Here is a 24,314-nt window from a genome sequence, read left to right as displayed (position 1 = left end):
CCATAAAACCCAATCGGTAAATTGTGCTTCCAAATGAATTTGACCATGAACTCTACTATAATAGAGCTTTCATTTCATACATATAACTTTTTCCTCGAGGTATTGGACAAAGAGGAGCCTGGGGCTAGAGTTTGGCAAAATTTGATGTCAAAATTACAACCCAAAATTGCCATTTTTTAAAAAATTGGTGTATCTACCTGCCTTCTTCCATAACTTCCATACCTATACCATTACTTACTTTAGTGACCCAGTTATCAAAATCATTCGAGAAAAATTTGGCTTATCAAAGTTTGTTGAATTTTTGCCACAAACACTCCATGCCCCTCTAAGGCCATTCAAAATGGAATTTTGAGCATAATTCATGCCATAAACAAACCAAATTGCTGACATGAAGCCCTTATTCTGTATTTGGTGACTGAAAATGAATTGTTAAAGCCAAATCAGTTTCATTGTAATACTGTGATTCTTAGCTTATGATTGCTCTGAAAAGGCCTTTGATTAGCACAACAAACACCCTGATTTAGCAAAACAAGGGTTAAAGTTTTCTTTCAAAACTTAGTACCCATCAAACAGCACAAATGATGAAGGCCTTGCCTAGATATGATGATCTTTTTAAACAATGCTTGAATTTTTCATTGATTTATATTCAGTTTCAAGTCATAATTCTTCTCCATTGCTCCAACCATGGAAAATCTCCATATTTTGTCAGGCCTGATTTTTGATATGATTACAAGATAAAGTTAGCTTAACAAAAATGTTCGTTAACATATAATCTATGTCTGTTAACAGCCTGCATAGTTCTTGTAAATACCCACCAGTAAAGGAGCATGACCAGGCATACATAGATATATTACAAACATACGAGCTGCAGTTTTATAGCAGTGTCGATGTGACCCATTATTTCAGAGTCCTTTAGAGTGGAGAAAATGAAACCATCCATCAAGAAGGAATATACAGTTAAGAGAGCTGGATAGTAAAACAAAAAGCTTTTGTTGCAGATACAATCACCAAACGAGGCCTTGCATTGAGATGATGTATAAACTGGCCTGCCATTTTGGACATAGGAGAGAGTGGGGACTGGACCGAGTTCCCATTCTTCTTCTGTTTCATGGATATGTTTTGTCATTGTTTTGTCAGGTGTAAGAAATTTGAGGGTAATTTCACAATGGCATTTTGTTCCTTTGGAGGGGTAAGTGACCAGTGCGGCGCTGCATCATGGGCTGCACACTAAACAGGAATGGCTCCTTTGTTGTCCTGCAAGATAGACATGCTTGAATGGTTGAAGGAAAAGTACAAGGGGTCAGGTGCATCCAGGGCAAGAGGAAGACCTGGGCATACAAAAGCTACAGTTGATTCAAAATATCAGTTTGGGATCATACACGTGCACAAATGGCTTTTATCGCGATCCAGTGGACTCTTTTTATTGAACAGAGACCACGATATTTTACGATTTTGTCATCTCAGATTGTTTGTTTGTGACGAAGATTTCTTGAGGTGATTTACTTGGTTCTTGTGAAGAGAAACTAACATTCAACAAATTGTTCACAGACAGGGCAAAAGGGTTGACTAAAATCCTAACTTTGAAAGGTTAAAGTACAGTTATTTTATTGCAGCAATCTCATGAACCAGAAACAACAATAAGAATAACTTGAAGGCTGTTTTTCGTCTGCTCGGTCTGTTTGTTTACATTCAGCTTTACCTGTGCAGACACTTATCACGCAATCACAATTCGAGCTTGAAACTCTACCGTTTTACTATATTTGCTGGTTTTGTTGAAGAAAAATCTTTTCAAACATGCTGCATTGAAGCTTTTCAATGAAGTTGACATTTTAAGCAAGAAAATGCCTTGTTTCATGGATAACACTCTTGGTTACAAAAATTATTTGGATACATTTTTTAATTACTTCTAATTAGTTATTTTAGTATGTAAACAGAGGTGGCATAATTTTAGGAATCTTATAGCCAGTTTGAAACCTATCTCAGATTTATTGTTGTATTCTGAAGCTCGATTAATTGATTAAATTTTTTCTACAAAAATAGATGAATCACGATAAAAAATACATTCGATTTTGAGACGGTATTACAACAACAACAGCAACAACAAACAACAAAAACCTTTATTAACGTGTCTGGGGTATTTAGCATTGCTGCTAATTGGGGACACACAAAAAAAGAAATTATGAATGTAAAAATGAATAAGTATATATTAAAAAGTTAATAAGTAAATATTAAAATATTAATAAGTCAATATGAAAGTCAGGTCAGGATAAACATAAGGGACAGTTTTCACAATTTTCCCCAAGCAAAGATGCTATGTCTCTTCTTTTTATAGTTGATATGAAGGAATGTAAGGTATCACTGTTCTTTTCATCTCTTGAAAGTCTTGACCACTAGTAGGGACCCATGTATCTTATAGAGTGTTTCCCATATCTTACGGTCCGAAATCTTGGTATCTTAAAATCATTGTCATTCCGAAGTTGGTATGTCGTTCTATTTTCTTCAACATATTCTGTATGTAGATTGGTGTCAGTTTATGTTTAACTTTGTACATTAGTATTGCCAAATCTTGTAACCTTAGGTTGTATACAGTCGTTAGTCCAGCTTTCTTAAGTAGTTCATCATATGTAACAGATTTGTCCTTGAAAACAATGCGAAGAACACGCTCTTGAATCCTTTCAAGTTTCCTTCTATCCAATTTTGTAGAAAAGTTCCAGACCTGATGACAGTAAGTTAAAGTTGGTAAAATTGCATATTTATATAGATGAAGTTTAGTGTTTGTAGACAATAAATTCTTTAAACACGACAAGACTCCAACCTTCTTGCTTGCATTTTTACAGATCTATTGTATGTGTGGTCTAAAAGTTAGGTCACTGTCTACTGTAACACCTAGTAAGTTGAGGTTATTACAGTTAGTAATACAGTGTCCGTCTATCTTAACATTAATAGTCTGGTCTTTGACTTGAGATAGCAGCATTACATTGTATTTGTCTTTGTTGCCTTGTAGAAAATTCTTCTTATACCACTGGGATGCAATTTCTCCATTTGTGTTGAGTTTTTCTTGAATAGATTCAATTGAGTGGTCAGACACATAAACCTGATGGTCATCTGCATACATTGAGAAATCAGTGTCCTTAATAAATTGTGCTAAGTCATACTGATACAAATTCCACATTAGTGGGCCTAAGGAAGAGCCCTGAGGGCAACCCCTGTCCACACTTCTCCATTCACTCACAAGAGAACCCAGTCTATCTCTATTCATTCTGTCCTGAAAATATGATCTCAGTATGTCTGTGGTCTTGTTGAAGCCATATGCTTGTAGTTTCCTTAGCATGAGTGTTTGCTGTAAAGAATCAAAGGCTTTTGACACGTCCGTTGAGAGGATCCCTACACTCAACTTTTGATCCAATGACAATCTCCAATCTTCTATTAGTCTACTAAGCGTTGTTTCGCAAGAATGGGTCTTACGGTATGCAGTTGAGTATGGTGATAGCACAGGATCATAATGCTGAACAATTTGTTTAGTTATCGACTTCATAATGTCACCATGGTAGAGAATGTTTTCCTGCAGATGGACTCTCTGCTTCGCATCATTATGAAGTCCTAATATTGTCTAAAAATCTACCGAATAAGTTTGTGTTATCGGATTTGTGTGGAAGATTTAAACTAATTAGACTGCGTGCTAATACATAGGCAATGAATCCAGGTGGATCTCTTCTATGGTTTCACTTAGTGAGCGATAAAGTATTTGGGAAATCTGATGGATCACAGGTCACCAAGACGCTGATCACTGTAGCTCGTATGCACACTGTATCTATGTTTGTTCATGATTCATTACTGATGCAAGAGCTATTTAGGGTATTAAAATGTCAGACAAAGATTATCTGTTAACGATCGTTTTTGCTAAGCTTACTTTAAATTTTAAAAAATGGCTTTGAAAATTATGGGAACTTTCCATGCTTGCGGTAATACATGGAGATATGACCTGAAAAATATAAATCAGAGAAAATCTCAAATATTTTTGTATGAAGGTAAGAACATTGTCATTTGTGCTCTATGATGGGTACAGTCAACTCTCTCGTACGCGACCACCCTTGATGCAAGACAAAGTGGTCGCTTATGCTGAGAAGGGGTCATCTACGAGAAAAATAAGAGAATAAGCTCAAACCGAAGTGATTAACGTGATTACATAAAGTTATTACCTAACGAGCAACAACTTAGGCAAACAGACAACTGCCAATAATGTTTCAAATTGAACAATGCTTAAAACTGTTGAAAATTTGTACATAACATCTTACATCAATGTTACAATCCATTTTTACCTACAGATCGTATTGCAGCCTTTTTTTGTTAGTCAACTGCTATGATCTGTGAGCATGCTTGGTCAGCGCTTTTTAAAACTGAACTTTTGTGATATTTGAGTAATGGTTTTCTTACAGTCATACGTGATCATGCCGGGTGGTCGCTTACGAGAAGTGGTCGCTATGACAGGGTTGACTGTACTAGGTTTTCAAAGAAGAAATTCGTCCTTTTTTTGTTCAATCAAGAGCAATTGTACAGTAAGAGTCGGGGTAATTCTAAACAGTCAAACTGATTTGGCATTTCACTGATTGCCCAAACCTTGGCTGGGTCAACACATAGCCCTTTGTCTGTGGCGATGTGTTCAATGAACTGGACTTCCGTCATTCACAGGTTAAGCTTGTCTGTGTTAAGCCTCACACCTTGCTCTTTGCAGCATTCCAAAAATGCCATAAGAACTTTGTTGTGGTCAACAGTGGCCTCTTCCAGTGTGCTTCTGCAGCCAATTACAATGAAATCATCAGCAACGACTTCGACGCCTGAGAGCCCTTCAATAAGCTCATGCTTTTTCCGCTGGAAGACTTCAGGAGCTGAGCTGATACCAAAAGATAGGCGTCACCAGCAGTAACGTCCAAAAGGGGTGTGGAAGGTTGTGAGGAATGACGAGTGCTCATCCAAAGCCACATGTCAGAATCCATTTTGTACGTCTAGCTTTGTGAAGACTTTCACGCCATGTAGCCTGGTGGCAATGTCTTCAATGGTTGGGAGTAGGTAATGCTTGCGTGGGATGGCACGGTTCAGGTCCTTGGGGTCCAAGCAAATGCACAGCTTTCTGTGTTTCTTTGGAACTGTTACCATGGAGCTTATCCATGCTGTAGGAGAGGTCACGGGCGGTATGACTTCCTGTTGTTCTAGGTCTTCTAAGGCTTCTTTCACTTTTTGTTCTGAGCGCTTTGGGTACGCGACAAGGTGCGTGTTGTATAGGATCTACAGTGCTGTCGATTCTTATGTGGTATTCGCCAGCTAGTTTTCCAACGCCTTCACTAAAAACTTGCAGGTAATTCTTTATAAGGGCTTCTCTTGATGGGCCCTTGCATTGCTCTTGTCATGTTTGTTTTTTCAAGAGAGTAAACAGGGGCACTTCCTGTTCGTGGCTGGTTTAACTAATCATTGTCCATGTATTTAATGATCCTCATGCCCACACAAGCCTTTCTTCAGAGGAGGGGGCAGATTGCATTGCTGTCAACCAGTTTACAATCCAATTGGCATTTGAAGTCATCACACCAAACTGTAATTCAAACGTTGCCCACGACTTGCAGTTTTAAGCCGCTATAGGCGGAAAGTTGAGCGTTAGCTGGTGTCATGCGTTTCAGTCTGTAATCTTTTGTCACTTTCCTGTGAAGGCTCACCAGAATAACGTTGCATTGGGCTCCTGTGTTGGGCTGAAACCGCAGATGATTGCCCGACTCTAACTTGAGCGTTACGAGCTGGGAATCATCCAGATCCACCGCTGAGATCATGTCGGCGTGAAACACCTCCGGCTTGCTATCGCTGTTCACAGCTCTGACAGATGTGGAGTTGTTATCTCGTTTCTTGCTGCGACATTTAGCTGCCAAGTGGGAGAGTTTACCACATTTCAAAAACTTTTTGCCGAAGGCCGGACATGGCTCTTTTTTTGAGTGGTTCTGAAAGGTTTTGCAATTCCAGCATTCTTTGGATTTGTTGGCGTTTTTGTCATCTTTCCCTTTGGGTTTGCATCTCCCCGGGCCTTATTTCTTGTTTTCTTGGGTTGTAACCATGTTAACTGAACTTGATGGGTCCGTCTGGTTTTCCACAAGTTTCATCTGGGCGGTTGTGCTCTCGGATGCCCTGCATATTTCGTCAGTTTTCGCAAGTGTTAAGCCCGTTTCTCTTAACAATCTCTCTTAACCTTGTCACGAATACCAAACAACAGGCAGTCACAAAGTATTGCTTCGGGATTAATTACTTCGAAATTGCAGCCTTCTGCTAGCTTTCGCAGTGCCGTACGATACTGATCGTAAGTCTCTCCTGGGTCCTGAACACGTTGGTTGAAGTGATATCTTTCAAATGGAATGTTCTTCTGTGGTTCGCCATATTCTCCCAGTTTCTTTAATACTAGTGCGATTTTCTGATCTTGGTCTGTAACCATGTTAACTGAACTTGGTGGGTCCGTCTGGTTTTCCACAAGTTTCATCTGGGCAGTCGTGCTCTCGGATGCCCTGCATATTTTGTCAGTTTTCACGAGTGTTAAGCCTGTTTCTCTTAACAATCTCTCTTAACCTTGTTGTCACGAATACCAAACAACAGGCAGTCACAAAGTATTGCTTTGGGATTAATTACTTGGAAATTGCAGCCTTCTGCTAGCTTTCACAGTGCTGTACGATACTGATCGTAAGTCTCTCCTGGGTCCTGAACACGTCGGTTGAAGTAATATCTTTCAAATGGAATGTTCTTGTGTGGTTCGCAATATTCTACAGTTTCTTTAATACTAGTGCGATTTTCTGATCTTGGTCTGTAACCATGTTAACTGAACTTGGTGGGTCCATCTGGTTTTCCACAAGTTTCATCTGGGCAGTCGTGCTCTCGGATGCCCTGCATATTTTGTCAGTTTTCACGAGTGTTAAGCCTGTTTCTCTTAACAATCTCTCTTAACCTTGTTGTCACGAATACCAAACAACAGGTGGTCACAAAGTATTGCTTTGGGATTAATTACTTCGAAATTGCAGCCTTCTGCTAGCTTACGCAGTTCTGTATGATACTGATCGTAAGTCTCTCCTGGGTCCTGAACACGTCGGTTGAAGCAATATCTTTCAAATGGAATGTTCTTGTGTGGTTCACAATATTTTCCCAGTTTCTTTAATACTAGTGCGATTTTCTGATCTTGGTCTGTAACCACGTTAACTGAACTTGATGGGTTCATCTGGTTTTCCACAAGTTTCATCTGGGCGGTCGTGCTCTTGGATGCCCTGCATATTTTGTCAGTATTGGCAAGTGTTAAGTCCATTTCTCTTAACAATCTCTCTTAACCTTGTTGTCACAAATACCAAACAACAGGCGGTCACAAAGTATTGTTTCGGGATTAATTACTTCGAAATTGCAGCCTTCTGTTAGCTTTCGCAGTGCCGTACGATACTGATCATAAGTCTCTCCTGGGTCCTGAACACATCGGTTGAAGCAATATCTTTCGAATGGAATGTTCTTGTGTGTTTTGCAATATTCTCCCAGTTTCTTTAATACTAGTGCAATTTTCTGATCATTTCCCTCTTCAGCCCAGTCGGTAAATGTAGAGCATACCTCCCTGGCATCTTCGCCTATCACTGTCATGAGCGTGGCTTCTTTTACTGGCTGTACCTTCTTGTTGAGCCCTGTAGCGAGTGTGTAGTTTTGCCACGCTAACCGGAATTTTTTCCATTTCTCTGCTGTGTTGTGATCATGAATTTCGAGAGGTGCTGGCGGTGGTAAGTAATATCCAGGTGCCATTCTTCTTCAGGAGAAGCTATGAAGCTATGTGTAATATTGTACCACTATAGCTCTCTGCCGCTGCCACCATGTAAAGACAGCAGGTACCTTTTAAATAATGAAACAACATTTATTGTTCAGCAGGCAATATGCAAATGAATACATGTGCCAATGTAGCTAGCAAAAATGTAGAAACTATTTCCTGTAATACAAGATACAAACACGTACTACATGTTGGTGAGTTCTTGCAGTCTAGCGGTAAACCACAGTAGTTTTGTCACACTCTACAAACAACAGCATGGAATTTTAGGATTTCCTCAGTAATGGTTGAATTAGTGGAAATACTTTTGCAACACTCTTGTTTTATTAGCAGTCTCTTTTCCCTACATTCAACAGATTAATTTGCAATTTTTTTCTTTCTGATATTGATGTTCGTTTGTCAGTCTCTTTTCTCTACATCCAACAGATTCATTTGCAATTTTTTTTCTTTCTGATACTGACATTTGTTTGCCAATCTCTTTTCTCTACATCCAACAGATTCATTTGCAGTTTTTTCTTTCTGATACTGACATTGCTTTGCCAGTCTCTTTTGTCTGCATTCCAAAGATTCATTACCATTTTTTCTTTTTGATACTTAGATTGACTTGCAAGCCTTTTTTGTCTTGATTCACCAGAGTCACTTGCACGTTTCTTTCTGCTGTTTTCACACATTTGTGCCAGCCTCTTTTGTCTAGATTCTTCACTTTCATTTGCCCTTTTCTTTTTCTCATATTCACGTCGCACAATCAGCTGTTTTTCCTTTACTCATTTGCACATTTTTGCTGTTTCACCTGAACACCCTAGTTTTCTGTTTTGAATTATTTTTAACACTCAAAGACAACTGTTCATTCTTTTGGCTACTGTGAACATTTTCCAGTTCAGGTTGACAATCAGAGATAAAGACACCTTTAATTTCAAAAGGAACAACCTCTGTTTCTAAGCAAGACATTTGAAAATATGATACAAGGTTTTCAAGGCCTTCAATGCTGAGCAAAGTACATTTCCCAAATGAGTGGGGCATACCATAAAAGTCCTTTGAATGGGAGGCAAAAATTTTAAAGCTTTGTTCAGAACTTTTAAACACTGCAACTGCACTGATGGCAACAGTTAACAAACAATTGTAGTTTAGTCTAGAACTTGAAAATTCTTCTATCAGGGAATTTTGAAGAGTCCGCTTATGGTACTTTGTGAAATGAAAGAAAACGAAACGGTACTTTGCGAAATGGTACTTTGCAAAATGCTACTTTGCAAAATGGTACTTTGCAAAACGGTACTTTGCGAAATGGTACTTTGCCAAACGAAAATATTGTAAAAATATTGAATGGGGCAAATAAACATTGATTGCAAAACAGGTATAAGTCGACCAGGTTTGCATAATGCCTGACAAGGAATGAAGAGTCTTTTCTAATTTAAGCATGAAGTTATCCATAGAATGGCTGGTTTGCAGTGTCATGCCATCAAAAATAAAAATTGTAACTATTCAATAAATTAAGTCAAGAGGCTGAGATATGAAAGATGATTGATATGTAAATAACCTTGCCAAGTTTTAAGTCTGTACTGTTTTCCATCTGCGCGTTATTCGGAAAAGTGTTTCACTCAAATTTATAGAGCTTTGTGTGGTGTTGCCATGTTTGTGCCCCTCGGAGGGACACAAACATGGTGGCCATAAAGTAACAGAAACATCTGTCATTGAGTTTTGCCATTGAAACGAAACTTTATTACTCTAGAGCTCCGGTACATTGAAATTAATACTTTGTCTAGAGCAAGAACTGTTTAGTTAGTAAAAACTTGAGCAATAACTCATCTTTTGACTTACTCAACAGCCTTATCAAGCCGCCATTTTAATGTCACGCAACGCATAAACTTGGAAATTCCTACGTGCTCCATCACATAATGAGAAACCGTGCCGGGCTTAAGCGTTGCAAAACGTTAAGTTATTAGAGGGTCTTACATCTGATGAAACTAAAACTTCTCAAGGATTGGTAATTTCTTATTTTGGAAATTGATGACATCTCATGAAAACTGGCAATAGAACAGTCGGTGTGGCATTTTAATTGGGAAATTTGCGTAAACGGTAAGCAGCTCTTTTAATTAGCAAAACACAGATCTCTCAAACAGACACCTGGAAAACATCATGACATTTGTACATTTGCCATTCTCTGTTCGGTCACTCGACCTTTCTTGTCGCTTTACTCGTGTTCATGAAGGGCACTTCATGTTGTGTAATAAGGAGGAATTTTAATTGGAGTGGAGCCATTAGATCGTGCTATGGCAAATTTTTATAGCTCATAGGTCTGCATGGTTTCTGCTGTTATCTGCATGTCGACTCGTTGAGTTTGACACCTCTGTAATTTGCCATGTGTTTATGCATTGTTTAGGCTCATTTCTATTGCAAGATATGCTTTTAAGTCTCCACTGATGAATTTGCTTTTGAGGGACAAGGTAACGCAACTTTTGGTAAGTGTGCTTTCTTGAAAGGTCTCTCCTGTTCCAAACCCCAATCGCACTCTTAAAGCCAACAAAAAACACAAATTTTCCAGCTAAAATGCTGCACCAACTGTTATATTCTATGTAGAGATCTGCGGAAGGATAACTTCATGCTTAGATTAGAAATGACTCTTCATTTCCTGTCAGGCATCACATTTATCCGTCACGCAAACCTGACTTATACCTGACTTATTGACTTATACCTGTTTTGCCTTTCCGCCTAGCTCATTAAAATTAAATGCAGACTTCGCACTGAAGTCGGACCCAAATTTAATTTAAGCATAGCAAAGTAAAGCCGATAGCCAGTAGCAAAAAACTACAGCGAAAATATTGGGAAGCCATGTGAAGTGTTTGTTTCTTATGTGAACTCGTAATAGTCTCGACACCACATCGTCTCTCATCGTCTCTGTCTTTCACGGCCTATGTTTCGCAAAGTACCATTTCGCAAAGTACCGTTTCATTTCCTTTCGTTTTGCAAAGTACCGTAAGCCTGAAGAGTCTTGTATGGGCCATTATTTGACGTCATGAACAAATTTCCAGTTAATGACTCGCTGTATTGTAATGTGTATATTTTGTTGTAAAGTGAAACAATGCATGGAACACCAGTTAAAGCAAATAATCATTTGCCTGCACAGAATATTTTATAGAAATCTAGAGATTATTTCCAATGGTCAAAATATTATTCAAAGTGGAAGAAGTCCGTTCACTGATATGTTCTATTTGATGATAAATAATAGCAGTAAGTGACATTGCTACACATTGCTTACCAGCATTTTCATGAAAGAGTGCTTCATTTCCTTTATTGTAGTCAGCAGACACTATTCTCATTGGGTCAATGATATCAAATATCGTAGGACTCGGATTTTCCTCCACATCATTTACTTGTCTTAGAAGCAATGGAATATAAACATTGTAGCACATCATTTGTGTAAACCAAAACACTACTTGATTCCACATCTTGTATTGTCCAACAACTAGTAGCTTCAATGTCGGCAAGTAAAACACACTTAAATAAAACATCAGGAGCATTATATTCTAAAAACAATTCTTAAAATGCAGCAAGTCATATTTGTTTTCACAAACCAATTCAAGAAGACAAATATTGGCCTTTATAAACAATAGTACAATGACTCCTTGCAATATAGTTGGCACAACTTGCTTAATACAATAAAAAAAAACCTCAGAAAGGAAGACAACTTCTCCTTACATTGTAAATTAATCACACCAAGAAAACAAGTTGAAATTCACCAAATGACAACAGCTGAGAAGAGTAATGGCCACCTGACGCACAAACACTCATTCCCAGGGTCCTCTCTCTTCCTAATAGAGACCATGTGACAAACACGTGGCTCTCGTGTACAAATAAATAAAGAAAGAAATATCGCCAGTCCTGACAAAGTGTGGGGAAATCCAACACAAAAATGGATAAATCCTATTGCATTTGAATAGCCCCCTGCATTAACCTCAGTTTGAAGCTTGTTCCAGTCCATTACTGAGAATAAGAATGTGGTCTGTTGGAATAGCTGGTTAGTTATGGTAATCTAGAGTAGTCTGGCATGTCGATCCTTTTGTATGTCGAGATCATAGGTCTGGTTGAAGCAATCCATGGTAAAGGCTTTGTTGACCAAAATGTTGTTGGTCTCATTTAAAGGCACATGCAGTAAAGAGGGCTTTGAGGTCATAAAAACCAATTTGTCATCTTCATTGATAACTGAGTTATGGATTTCCTTAGAGAAACAAATCGAGTACTCACTTGCAGAGAATGGTTTCAGTTTTTTCTTGCAGCCATGGTTGTAGTGGTAACTTCTGGTAGATGATAAAATAGACCTTGTATTGAGATTAGCTTTGTTAGCCTTGGGAAGGCCACGAAGGAGAGCAACTGTGGAACGCTTGGGGCAAAGTGAATCAGCAATGTTCTTGGGTAGTATTCTCTTTCCTCTTTCTCCTTCTGAAGAAGTGGATGACGGTGCTTTGGTTGCCAGCCATGTATTGTTGAACATAAGAATTCAGCAAATGCTAAACATCTTCAAAAGTGCCAACGCTAATTTGTTGAATAGGAATTTACATACTTGAGCCAAGTATTACATCCACTGAACATAAAGGGCCAGCCCACACACGACCGCTCTCATGTGACTTTGATAGCTCAGTTGGGAGAGCATTGCACTGGTATCCCATTCAAAGCCTGAAAATTCTTTCAGGTCTTTTTTTCTAGTAGCGTTATGGCTACATTTGCATCTATCATCATGTCTAATTTGATTGCCTTACATTTGAGATGTTATTGTTAACCATTTTTAAGCATGTCGGGGAACTCCATTTGTGCAAAACGTTTTGTATGAAAGAACATTCTTACCACTTACATTTTACATTTCTCTGTAATTAACTGTTGTTCTAATTAGTGTTAAGTTTATATGATTGTTATCAACTTTCATTTTGACTTGATAATGAAGTTAGCTTAATGTTGAAATGTCCTTGTTTTTAACATAAATTTCTTAATATCCTGTTAAGAAATATTTATCACAGTTTTTTCAAGTTAAATATTATTTTTAAGTGTTGAAAATCCTTTCCTCTTAGGCTCTGAATGCTGCTTCTATTTTTATACAACTCTTTATGCTTTAAAATTCCATTCCATGTTGTCCTTGTTTGCTTTCTCTGAATGGTTTGCAATTATTAAATACTTTTAACTTGAATACTGGATGTAAACCACAATATCATACTGTTTAAAGGTCATTAAGATGACGTTTGAGACATTTTAATATATAGATTTGGCCAAGCCTAAAAGCAGAGCTCCCATAAAAGTTATCATCTTATTCCAATCCATACAATAACCCTTAAAAGATTAACCAATAAACATTTCATCAAGCCAAAAGATCACTTGATGAATCATGCAACTTTTCTTACATAGCTTCACATTTTGTGCACTAAAATTATTTGTGAATGACCTTTGTATCTTCGGAGTCAATTTCTTTGAGTTCAAATAAAGGAACTTAACACAAAGTATGTTGTTTCAAATGGGTTTAAATAGAGCGAAAGAGGCAACAGATTGAAAGTTTACCTTAGAGGCCAAAAAGTGTTGAATTAATTTTTAAAAGATAGGCCTAGAGTTAACTTTCAAGTGTTATTGACAATTGGCTGCAGGGCTCATGTCAAGAGCTCCATACTTATTTTAGTCCATTTTGATTTCTTGTAGTATGACAGGAAGAGAGTTCTTCTCAAGATTTCCGGAGCTTCATTCATTCTTCCTAGGTCATTTGCAAGTTGCGTGCCAAGGAATCAACAGGTTTGAGGATTTTGTAAATGTTGAAAGCTGGCACTGTTGTTTTGCCCGCCCGGGTTGTGTTTTGGATATGGTGTTCTTATTATGGTTGTGTTTAAAGCAGATTGGACCATGGTCGCCCTATATACAAACCCAATTTTTTGAACAAAAAAGAAGATCTCATTGCCCACAGGATCATTTCATTCATTCATTTCCCAAGGGCTATTGAGAGAAACTGTAAAATGAAATTTACAAAAAACCTTCAGTGGATTCTAAAGTTAAAAGTTTCAAGCTCTTGGCTGTCAGAGTACAGCCTTTGATGGATAAAAATGGAAACAATGAAACTACAAATATTTACAAAAATAGGTGATAGTATAAAAAGAATATATTAAAATGGAAAAGTGTCTTTAAACTAATTGTTCTTTTTTTAAAAGAGTAGAGCGGGAGCAGGAGTGGCCTTGATTTGTTATGTGCATGATTTATCTAGGGGGTTCCATGATTTTAGCATCTTGTGAAAACAGAAAGAACGCTTGTCAATCACCTGAGAGTTTTTAAGTGTCATTGTCAGAGAAAACCGGGCAGTACCAAAAGATCGAGGTCAGCTGTTCACCTTCATCTTTTCACAGTACAAAAGCTACCCGAAAAGATTAATAACCATGACATTTGCCGAGGTAGGCATTCATTTTTCTTCGAGATATCACCACATCATGATTTTGGGCTCTCAAGCGGTCAAAAATGGCCGAAATTTCTGGCAACTTTAGGTAAGCCTAAAAGATACTTCGTACAAATTCCAGAAACTCTTATTTTTGTGTGATAATATTTGTCCCTGCAGTAGTTGACTGAGATATATTTGAGGTCTTTCCCTATAATTTGATGGTTTTTACGAGGTGCCAAATATCGCCACCGAATCGTTAATTAGCGTGACCCGAATTTTAGCCATTTTCAGCGAGTCGTTTTTCAAAAGTGCGGCAGTTTATTTCCACAGAAAAACAATTTTGTGATAGTCTCTTGCATTGTTATTAATATCCAGTTGAGTTAAAATTGGTATCTATGAGCAAATCGGAGTAATTGGTCTTGCAAAGTCCAAAAAAAAATCATTATTCAGAAATATTTCCCGCCAAATATTTAGCGAAAAATATCACCTCATTCCGACTTTCTGCGATTGTTATTCATGACTTACTGAAAGATCTGCAAAAAATAGTTAGCTGCACTGCAGAAGAGAATTTTTAAGCTGACATTGTTAACCTAAGCAAACATTTCAAACTTTGCAAATCCTTACCGTCTAGGCTAAACTTTCCCATGAAATTCTATTTTTAATGTCACACTGTATGGAAAAACAAAGTGGATCCTTAGTTCGATGGTCTTTGTTGCTGTTCTGTAGAACAAACTGTAAGTTAATAGTGAGCGAACCTTTACCCTAAATTTAATTTTGGGACTTCTGCAAACCCTTTTGTTTACATATATTTCTCGTTTTCGGATGGCATGACGCATTACAGATTTAAAGGTAAGACTTTGAAATGTCGATATTACCTAAATGTTCCTCCTTGTTTTTGAAAACATTAACTATTCTTTCAGATCAGAAAAATCGCCGAGCATTGCGGGTGGCAGGTCAGTTTTTCTTCAATTATTAGTGTGCAAACAAGAGAGTCGAGTAAAGACGTCAGAGGTGGTGTCTATTTGGCGCAGCTGAATGTAAACAATGAGGAAATACAGGTTACGACAAAACTTCGTTGCTATCCGGCCTACAAAGTGATCAAAAAGGACAAGACAACTGGAATAAGCATCTCAATATGTGAAATTGTCGCTTGGTCTGCAGGATTGCCAGCGGAAATCTTTCTTGCTATCATTGTCATTTGTATCGTCGCAGGTTTGTACACTGTCTTGTTTTCCATTTCCTTCCTTTATTACCTCGTGCATGGAATTGACTTACGACCACTTGCTATGAAGCTTGAGATAATTTTTTGCTGATTCAAAGGTGTCTTAAGGTGTCTCGAAAACCCAGACCCGGAAAAGTCTTCTTAATTTAGCATAATTAATCGAAGCATAAGGATCCGTAGTGTATAATATCCGAAACTGTCACGCAATGCACTTCGAGCCATTGTCACTAATCTTGGAATTTAAATGGCTTTTAAGTATAAAGTAAATTTCATCAATTTGGTTTACACTTATAAAGCAACCAAAAAAACACACACGGATGCTGCGTATTATTTTCGTGATCCAAGCAGAGGAACCTACCACTGTGGGCTTTTTTTTTCCCTCTCTCTGCAGATTGTGCCTATGACATTGTATGGACGAACAGCAAATAAGATGTCTTGAAGCAATCCGCAGTAAACACACTGCGAAAAAAAAGTTGTGATATTTTTTGAGTTTGAGTTTTCGAGACGCACAGAGAGTCTGACTTTTTCGGGTCTGAGTTTTCGTTTTTGAGGGTCTCAGTTTAGCAGGTCTGAGTTTTCAATCTTGCAACCTACTCAACTGGTTTACATGTAAATGTCAAAAATAAAAACAACTTTATTTAATGAGTTCTTGGAAAACTAAATCAAATTGAAATGTCGTCTACGACAGCAGATTTTTCTTCCACCTTCTTGCAAACAGCGTGTGAGTGGTGGAGAGATGGGGGGGAGTCCCTTCTCAGTTGCCACTGTGCAATGGTACTCCTTCACTGCCTCATAGTTCCACCTCTGCACCCTCCTTGAATGGGGTAGGAAGGATATACACACTACTGTCTGGACAAATATCGTTTCTTTTTCAACAATCCATTTCATCATTTATTTTTATTTTTGACATTCAGATTATTTGAACCATCTTGTTTTTGTAGATATTCTTTCGTTACCATCTCATTTCTCTTAACAAGGATACAACTACATTTTGGCCAGGTTAATGAAAATTAATTTGCCTCCGCAATATGTCTTTTTTATAAACCACCTCAAAACTATCTCAATTAATCTTCAGAGCAATTCAGTTGCATGCAAAATGTAATTCAATTTACGTTCATGGATCACAAACATGCAATCTCGTTCTCTACGAACTTTAAATAGTTGTCTTCTGGTTGTCTTTAACAGCAGTAAAATTAACAAGAAATTATCAAGACTAATTTGGATGTAATTTTGTTGAATTGAGAAGGTTTTGTGGTGGTATTGACAAGAGCAACATTAAATTACTTTTGTTGAAAGTAAATGTTTCAGAGCGGAAACCAACACAGTGTACTAGTAACCTGCAGCGCCAATTGAGTGCACGAGGTAATAGAGGAAGGAAATGAAGTGGAAAACAAGACAGCGTACAAACCTTTGACAATAGAAATGACAACAATGAAGGCAAGGAAGATTTCTGCTGGGAATCCTGGCCGAGCAACAATTACACGTATTGAGATGTTTATTCCAGAAGTCTGTCCTTTATGATCATTCCTTAGGCCGGATAGCAGCAAAGTTCTGTCATAACCTGTAATTCCTCATTGTTTACATTTGGCTGTACCAAATAGACACCACCTCTGATGTCTTGCCAAGTGATTTTTCTGATCCGAAAGAACAGTTAATGTTTTCAAAAACAAGGAGAAGCCTTTAAGTAAGATCGACATTTGGAAGTCCAGTCGTCTGACCTTTGAATCTGTAACGCATCACGCCTTTCCAGAACAAGAAATAGATGTGAACAAGAGGGTTTGCAGAAGTCCCAAAATTAAATTTAGGGTAAAGGTTCGCTCACTATTAACTTGCAGTTTGTTCTACAGAAGAGCAAAAAAGACCATCGAACTGAGGATCCACTTTGTTTTTCCATGCAGCGTGACGTTAAAAATAGATTTTTGTGGGAAAATTTAGTCCAGGCAGTGGTAAGGATCTGGCGAGTTTGAAATGTTTACTTAGGTTAACAACGATGTCACAGCTTAAAAATTCTCTTCTGCAGTCCGGCTAACAATTTTTTTTGCAGATCTTTCAGTAAATCATGGATAACAATCACAGAAAGTCAGAATAAGGTGTTTTCTTAGCTAATATATTTGGCGGGAAATATTTCTGACCAATGATTTTTTTTGGACTTTGCGAGACCAATTACTCCGATTTGCCTGTAGATACCAATTTTAAGTAAACTGGATATTGATAACAGTGCAAGAGACTATCACAAAATTGTTTTTCTGTGAAAATAAACTGCAGCACTTTTGAAAAACGACTCGCTGAAAATTGGCTAAAATTTGAGTCACTCTCAGAGCTGATTAGGCGGCGATATTTGGCACCTCGTAAAAACTGTCGAATTAAAGCGAAAGACCTCAAATATATCTCAGTCAACTAATAAAGGGACAAATATTATCGCACGAAAATAAGAGTTTCTGGAATTTGTATGAAGTATCTTTTAGGCTCACCTAAAATTGCCTGAAATTTCGGCCATTTTCGACTGCTTGAGAGCCCAAAATCATGATGTGGTGATATCTCGAAGAAAAACGAATGCCTTCATCAGCAAATGTCATGGTTGTTAATCTTTTTGGGTAGCTTTTGTACTGTGAAAAGATGAAGGTAAACGGCCAACCTCGATCTTTTGGTACTGCCCGGTTTTCTCTGACAATAACACTTAAAGTCATTACAGTGATTTGAAGACCAAGGGTGTTACATGTTGGAACGTCTCAGGTAAGACTTTAAATTCCTCATTTGATCTTTTTTCTCTAGTTTCAAAGAATATATATTTGGGTTTCTTCTCCCATCATGACAAATGACACAAGATCAGCGCAAATAAACTCCTGAGCATGAAATAAGGAAAAGAGGCTTAACTCAATCATGTCACCGATGCTCTATAATCTAACAATTACTCACAAAATGTTATCTCCGTCATTCTAAAAAAGAATTCTTCTACTCAGCAAACAAACTCCATCCCAGCACCTGAGAAACTTGTTTGTCTGTTTTTTAAATGAGCCACACCCTCCAATTCCTCTAGTTATGCAGCCCTCCCTTACATTAATGGAAATTTTTTGGCATCTAACTAGACTTCAAAAACATTATATTCAGGTTGTCACCAAGCCAGTCAATACATTACAACAAGTGTTTCCCTCTCCTAAATCTTGACCTCCAATTGAACCTCAACCAAATGTGGTTTACAAAATATCTTGTGGCAACTGCCCATGGAGTTTATAATGTAGGCGAGACTGGTAGATCCTTTGAAACCAGAAAAAAGAACACATGAACAACGTGAAGTCTTACACAAGAGGTTCCAACATTGTTAAACATGCTTGGTTTTCAAATCACTCTATTGACTTTAAAAATTCTCAAGTGATTGACAAGGGTTCTTCCAATATTTGCAAGATGTTAGAATCATGGCACACTGCCTCAATAAATCTGCAGATGACAATTTAGGGTCACTCCCATATCAATACTACATTCTATCCTTTTTATAGCCCTACCTATTTTTGTATGCATTTGTTATTTTTGTAATATTTATTGTTATGTTTTCCCTTTTATCCATCCCTCACATTTGCATGTGTTTCAACTAAATGTGACAAGGCTTGGTATTTAAAGTTTCTCAGTTAAGAGATAATTGTATAAAACATGCCATTTTTGGTACAGAGTGCACTATTGTGATGGTTTTGGGGTGTCATCTACTAAGCCGCTATGGAACTAAGGTGATAATAGACTAAGGCAATATAGTGTAACCTTTAATGTTTGTTTAATTAATTAATCTCAATAAATTAACTAGTTCAGAGGCAAGGAAGTGGTGGGGGTGGGGTGGGAGAGGTATTTGTGTACTGTACGTAAAACATGTTTCACCTACGCCAGTTGGGTGTGAACATCACAAAGCTATATAATTTCATTTGTTTCAGGTAACCCCTTGCTCTCCTTGTGGTATTGTTGCCTTTAGAACAAAACCAATCTGCTCTAAATGCACGTGCGGATTAGTTAGCATTCATGTCTTCTATATATAAGGTGGAGGATGCATTGGATATGGGGTCACACGTAAATGTTGAGTTGTTTTCCTTATGGTGAAACCCAACATGTAAGAAGCATGCATTCTAGCATCGTTAATGTTATCCACTAGCGTTTTTTATATGTCGTGATGTGACCGAGGATGGCATTTTTTTTTTCAGTCTTTTCAGGTAGTTCCCTTTTAGTGCAAATCTGAAATGTTACTGTGGCTGTGTATCTATTAGAATTTCCCATGGGTCAGTTCAGCAAACATCATTTGCTGTTTCAAACTACAATAGTGCTGTTGTCAGGGTTCAAATAAAGAATGGAAACATATTGCTTCTCCTTTAAGTGGCTTTTTTATTTCTTGCCTTAATTGTGTCGGTGGAAGAGACCAAAAAGTTCCCAAGCTAGTGGCTTTAATACTCTTCAAATTGTGATTTTGTGACAAAAGAAACCAGGAAAGTGCTCAAATATTGCTACAGACTCCATGGTACCTAATGAGAGCGTAAATTAATTTAATCAGTCTTTGAGGAGACTCAATCACTGATGCAAGATGAAAATTCAGCCAAGTAGCACTGTTTACCTTCAATACTTCTAGTTGAAATGCTTCTCAGTTGTATCAATCGATATCATTGTGTATTAATTGAAAATTGCTTTATTGTTAACAACAAAGGTGGCAACAGAAAAAGAAAGTGCTAATCTGTGACTATCTGATAATTAAGTTAGTTCTAGTTTATTGGTAAAAAGAAAATTTTCATTTTGAGTAAAACAAAAACCATTTCTTCATTAGATATTTAACTTTCTTTCATTTATCTCCAGCAGTGAAAGAAAAAACAGGCACATCTTCCATGTGTTTTGGAGAAAACAAAGGTTTCATTTCACATACCGTCATGTGGAAAACAAAGCATCAAGTTACAAAGTTGGCATGAAAAGCTGAATTGTTACGTTTGCTTCTTCAACGTATTACTGAATTTTAAATGAACGAAAAACAACCTAAAACACCACATTAAAATTTAAAGGCTGTCATGACAAACAGTAATTGTAAGTCATTCTTGGACCTTGAATGAAAAGATATCGATGAAACATACACACTGCTAAGGGGAAAAGCCCTAGCAGACTACCAAAGTAAATACAAACCGGAAGTGGACTGGGCAGGGGTGACTACTTGTGTGACTACCTTGCCAGAGCTATCAATTGCACTCTGCACTATCTGAGATTATCTCACTAGTTAGATGCTGAACCATGTCTGATATTGAGTCTTGCTCATAGCAGCTTCCACCTTTTGTCAAAACAGGGACAACACCATCCATGCTGGCCTTTATCCTGTCCTGGTAATATTATCTCGTCTATATCCATCAACTATGGATGGTGTTGACACGGTACTCAGTATGGAAATGTTTCTGCCTTATGTTATCAGGTAATGATTATAATTATATCATTTCTTTGGTTTGCGATGGAGATAATTGAAGATACTTTTATTGTCTTTGAAGATAATTTGATTGTATTTGTGACTGTACACAGGAAAACAAACTTTAACACTTATCTGTTAAATGGCTGAAAAGCGATGGCATTTTAACACTGCCCAGTGTTCTAACTGCAAACAAATTTTTCCTCATGGCTCATTTCAGCATTTTAACATTTTGTCCTATTGGTCTAACGGCTAACTAGTTCTGCATAACGGCTCATGAAAATGATCTGACATTTTGCAAGGTAAGTAACTACCTACAAAACTTGTTGGTTACAAGAGAGCGCTGCACACAGGCGAATTCTTGTTTATTGTATAGTGGTCAAACTACAGTTAATTAATTAACTTAGAAAGCTACTCTAGCTTACTCTTGAACCCAAAATTTAAGAAATTTTGGTATATTATTGTTTTCCTTGTTCAAGTGCTACCATTATATGTTATAGAAACCTTCAAAGGCTTAAATATATGAGTGATCAGTATTTGCCTAAGTCCTAAGTCTTTCATCCCAGTGTATAAAAAAATGCAAAAACATCCCTTTGCAATATTGCTATTGCTTTTGGCAATGAATCACAGTGTAAACAACTTATGCAGATTAAACAATTTTAGATCGATTGGTATCTTCAGAGCCAAGTCCAAAATTTATACTTTCTTTTGCAGAGCATTTTGTCATTCTCTGGACTTTAATAATTGTCAAATGTAGCCTACACTACATTACCTGCAACTGCATCGTTCGCTCAGTCTCTGTAATGTGAATGAGACTACTACGGCATTGTGCAAATGTGATGCAAGTGAATTTTGATGAAATTCCTGGCTTTTGGAAGAAATTTCACTTGAAACGATATTTCAAGGAAATTTGCCTACATTTTCCTGACACCTATTGTTCTGATCCACGTGAATTTTTGAATGATAACTTGTGGTGTGGGATAGTTCCCCCCCCCCCCCCAAGTTTCAAGCAACAATTTGCTCCTTCAAAAAATTCGCTGCAATTTTTAGAACGATAATTCTCTGTTCCCGAAAATTCGCTGCAGTTTTTCTAACAATCTTCCATTCATCAATAGGGTAAAACCTATGAGTGAAATACATGCAAATATGTGAAATGCTGTGCAACGGTCTTGCCACCGGCAAGGTTTATTAGTGTAAAAACTCGTAATAACTGTTAGAAACGAATCGTGGTTGTACTACTGTAATGGAGGTCTTCCAGAATTGTTTATCCCTGTAAGTTTTAGAGTCCCAAAGAATACTGCAAAGGCAACAAAAATGGAGCAAAGTACAGCCAGTGCTCGTACAACAAATGACCACCAGGGGGCTGGAATGGAATAGACAACAGCTGAATAGTTTTGCAAGCATTCCACACATACATAAACTTTATTAATGTGTCTTCACATCTAGCGGATGGGAAAAAAAACCCTCTACTAATCAGGGACACTTACATGTAATACAGTTAATTACAAAAGTGGGATTGCACTGACAACATTCTGGTTTTCTATAAAAGTAAAGAATCTAGAAACTTTTATGTTCAAAAGGAGGCTTCGACAACCATTGCTTATGAAGTTTGGGCTTTGTTGGTGTATGATATGTATTGCTGACACTTTGCAAAACACGGGAATCATCGATTGAAACGTGCGGCGTATCCAGTTAGAGAAAGGTGTGTTTTCATTTAAAGTTCCTCACAAGTTGTTTGTGGCTGTTTGCTTTAGTGGCTTAGATACCCAAAACTGGAGATGTTTTTGTTTTGTTTGTGGAACGAACTGAGCTTGCTGTCTTCATAATATGGAAAGTACATCCTAATTCTCTTCATATGAAACTGAACTCACATGAATGAACCTGCTTGAAAACCTTCAGCTCATTGCGGTTTGCAAGCGAAATGCAGTTAACTACAAACCAGTTACATTAAATGAATTAAATTGTTCTTTGCCATATTAACTGAGCTTAGCTGGTCTGTATGGGAGAATCTTGACCTCGGTTATTTGCACTTATGACATCGGTCAAGATTCTCCCATACAGACCTCCTGCTCAGTTAATAAGAGCTAAGGACTGATTTTCTTTGACTAAAAGTTTTTTTACATGCAGGTATCACAAAGTGTTAAATTGAGCACAAAAATATTCACATTTCTTTTAGTCGTTAAGTGTCTCATGCCAAGTTACGTCCAAGAGCTAAAGCATATTATTTTTTTGCAAACCAAACAACTAGGACTAAATTTTCTGTTAGCTAATTTATTTAAATTGTCTTGTTTTGAATAGAGTCATCTGTCAGTCTGTTTTTCTCAGAATCTGAAAGATTACAGTCCAGCTGTTCAACTTAAAACTCGGCACCATGAATTTTGCTAGAATTCTTTCTCGTTAAATCGTTCACACCTTTTTTACTGTGTAATTTATGCGTACAAGTCACAATTCAAATGTGAGTAAGATGATGGAACTTTTTTGTTTGTTTTAGTAATATTCACAATAGGGTTTTTGAAATTTAGGAAGCCCTCTTCAAAGATACAGTCATCTTTTGACAGTCAGTAAAAACTATTGCAGACAAAAAATGCTATCACGGACATCTGTAAAATGTGCTTGAGTAGCATTAAAATCTGTGTACAAGTAATTACATTGTCATTGTTTTCGAGTTGTTTGGTCAGCCATTGCTTCTGGCATATCGTTGTCATACTGTGTAATTGCAGCCCTTTTACCTGTTTTGTGAAAATTTGAAGAGCTTTCTGTCGCAAATTAGTTGTAATTGTTCAAGGTAAGTTATTTCTATTTTAAAATCGTATGTACGTACAAACATACATATACTTTATTTTCTCTTGAATTTTAAGTAGCTAAAATTAGCTAATATCTTTGAGAAGATAACTTTAACAGACTACAATACTTATACAATAAAATATGCTAAAAATAATGAATGAGCTGAACTATGCACATAATACAACTACAGACAAGTTGCAATGCTACTGAAAAGAGTCATATTGTAGTATCTTTTGCTTAAAGTCCATAAAAGTAGAATTTCTAAGCATGTCCAGAAGAGAGTTCCATAATTTAACAGCTAAATATGAAAAGGAATACAGGCTGTAAGTTGTTGTTTGTGGATCAGAAGGAGACAATATGATTATCGTGTTAACTATGGATTTTAGAGCGCAGAGTAAACATTACTTAGATAACTTGGATAGCTATTAAAAAAGAGACTCTTAAGTTTGTTTTGTGTCTGATAATTAACTCTAACAGCCTTCAGTTTAGGTAAGTGAATTTATTGAACATTGCCCTTTTGCCTGATGTCGTGACCAAGAATCCGTATTATTACATTGTGTTGGTCACGCAATGAGAATCACATCTTGAGTTACAGTAACTTAAACCCCTATCGTAACATTTTCTCTTTAATAAGATAAGATAAGATAAGATAAAATTTTATTGTACACTCCTTAAAAGGTTTTCAGTG

The 24,314-nt window shown here is 37.2% G+C and overlaps 3 protein-coding genes and 1 pseudogene across 10 annotated transcripts in view; 2 read left to right on the top strand and 2 right to left on the bottom strand.

Moving 5' to 3' along the window:
- The window catches only part of LOC145484910 (uncharacterized), a 437,829-nt pseudogene that overhangs the window by 70,296 nt on the left and 343,219 nt on the right, over positions 1 to 24,314 (bottom strand). The gene's annotated exons all lie outside the window — the stretch shown is intronic.
- LOC145484906 (tRNA (32-2'-O)-methyltransferase regulator THADA-like) overlaps positions 1 to 24,314 on the top strand; it is a 656,511-nt gene that overhangs the window by 405,730 nt on the left and 226,467 nt on the right. For all 7 annotated transcript variants that reach the window (XR_014049105.1, XM_081463530.1, XM_081463528.1 and 4 more), the window contains 2 exons: positions 13,490 to 13,579; positions 20,729 to 20,851. Coding sequence is in view for 6 of the 7 variants with exons in the window: in XM_081463530.1 (XP_081319656.1) it covers positions 13,490 to 13,579; positions 20,729 to 20,851 (213 nt within the window). In the remaining variant the exon portion in view is untranslated. The remainder of the gene's footprint in view (positions 1 to 13,489; positions 13,580 to 20,728; positions 20,852 to 24,314) is intronic.
- The window catches only part of LOC145484925 (uncharacterized), a 174,480-nt gene that overhangs the window by 90,338 nt on the left and 59,828 nt on the right, over positions 1 to 24,314 (top strand). The gene's annotated exons all lie outside the window — the stretch shown is intronic.
- On the bottom strand, positions 1,025 to 10,267 carry LOC145484929 (uncharacterized). Its single transcript, XM_081463553.1, has one exon. It carries the CDS (start codon positions 7,795 to 7,797, stop codon positions 7,327 to 7,329), a length of 471 nt encoding a protein of 156 aa, XP_081319679.1. The 5' UTR covers positions 7,798 to 10,267; the 3' UTR covers positions 1,025 to 7,326.

Source organism: Orbicella franksi, chromosome 4 (genome assembly GCF_964199315.1).
Source record: "Orbicella franksi chromosome 4, jaOrbFran1.1, whole genome shotgun sequence".
Lineage (NCBI taxonomy): Eukaryota > Metazoa > Cnidaria > Anthozoa > Scleractinia > Merulinidae > Orbicella > Orbicella franksi.
Note: the sequence above shows the minus strand (reverse complement) of the source record. Positions and strands in the feature narration are given on the sequence as shown.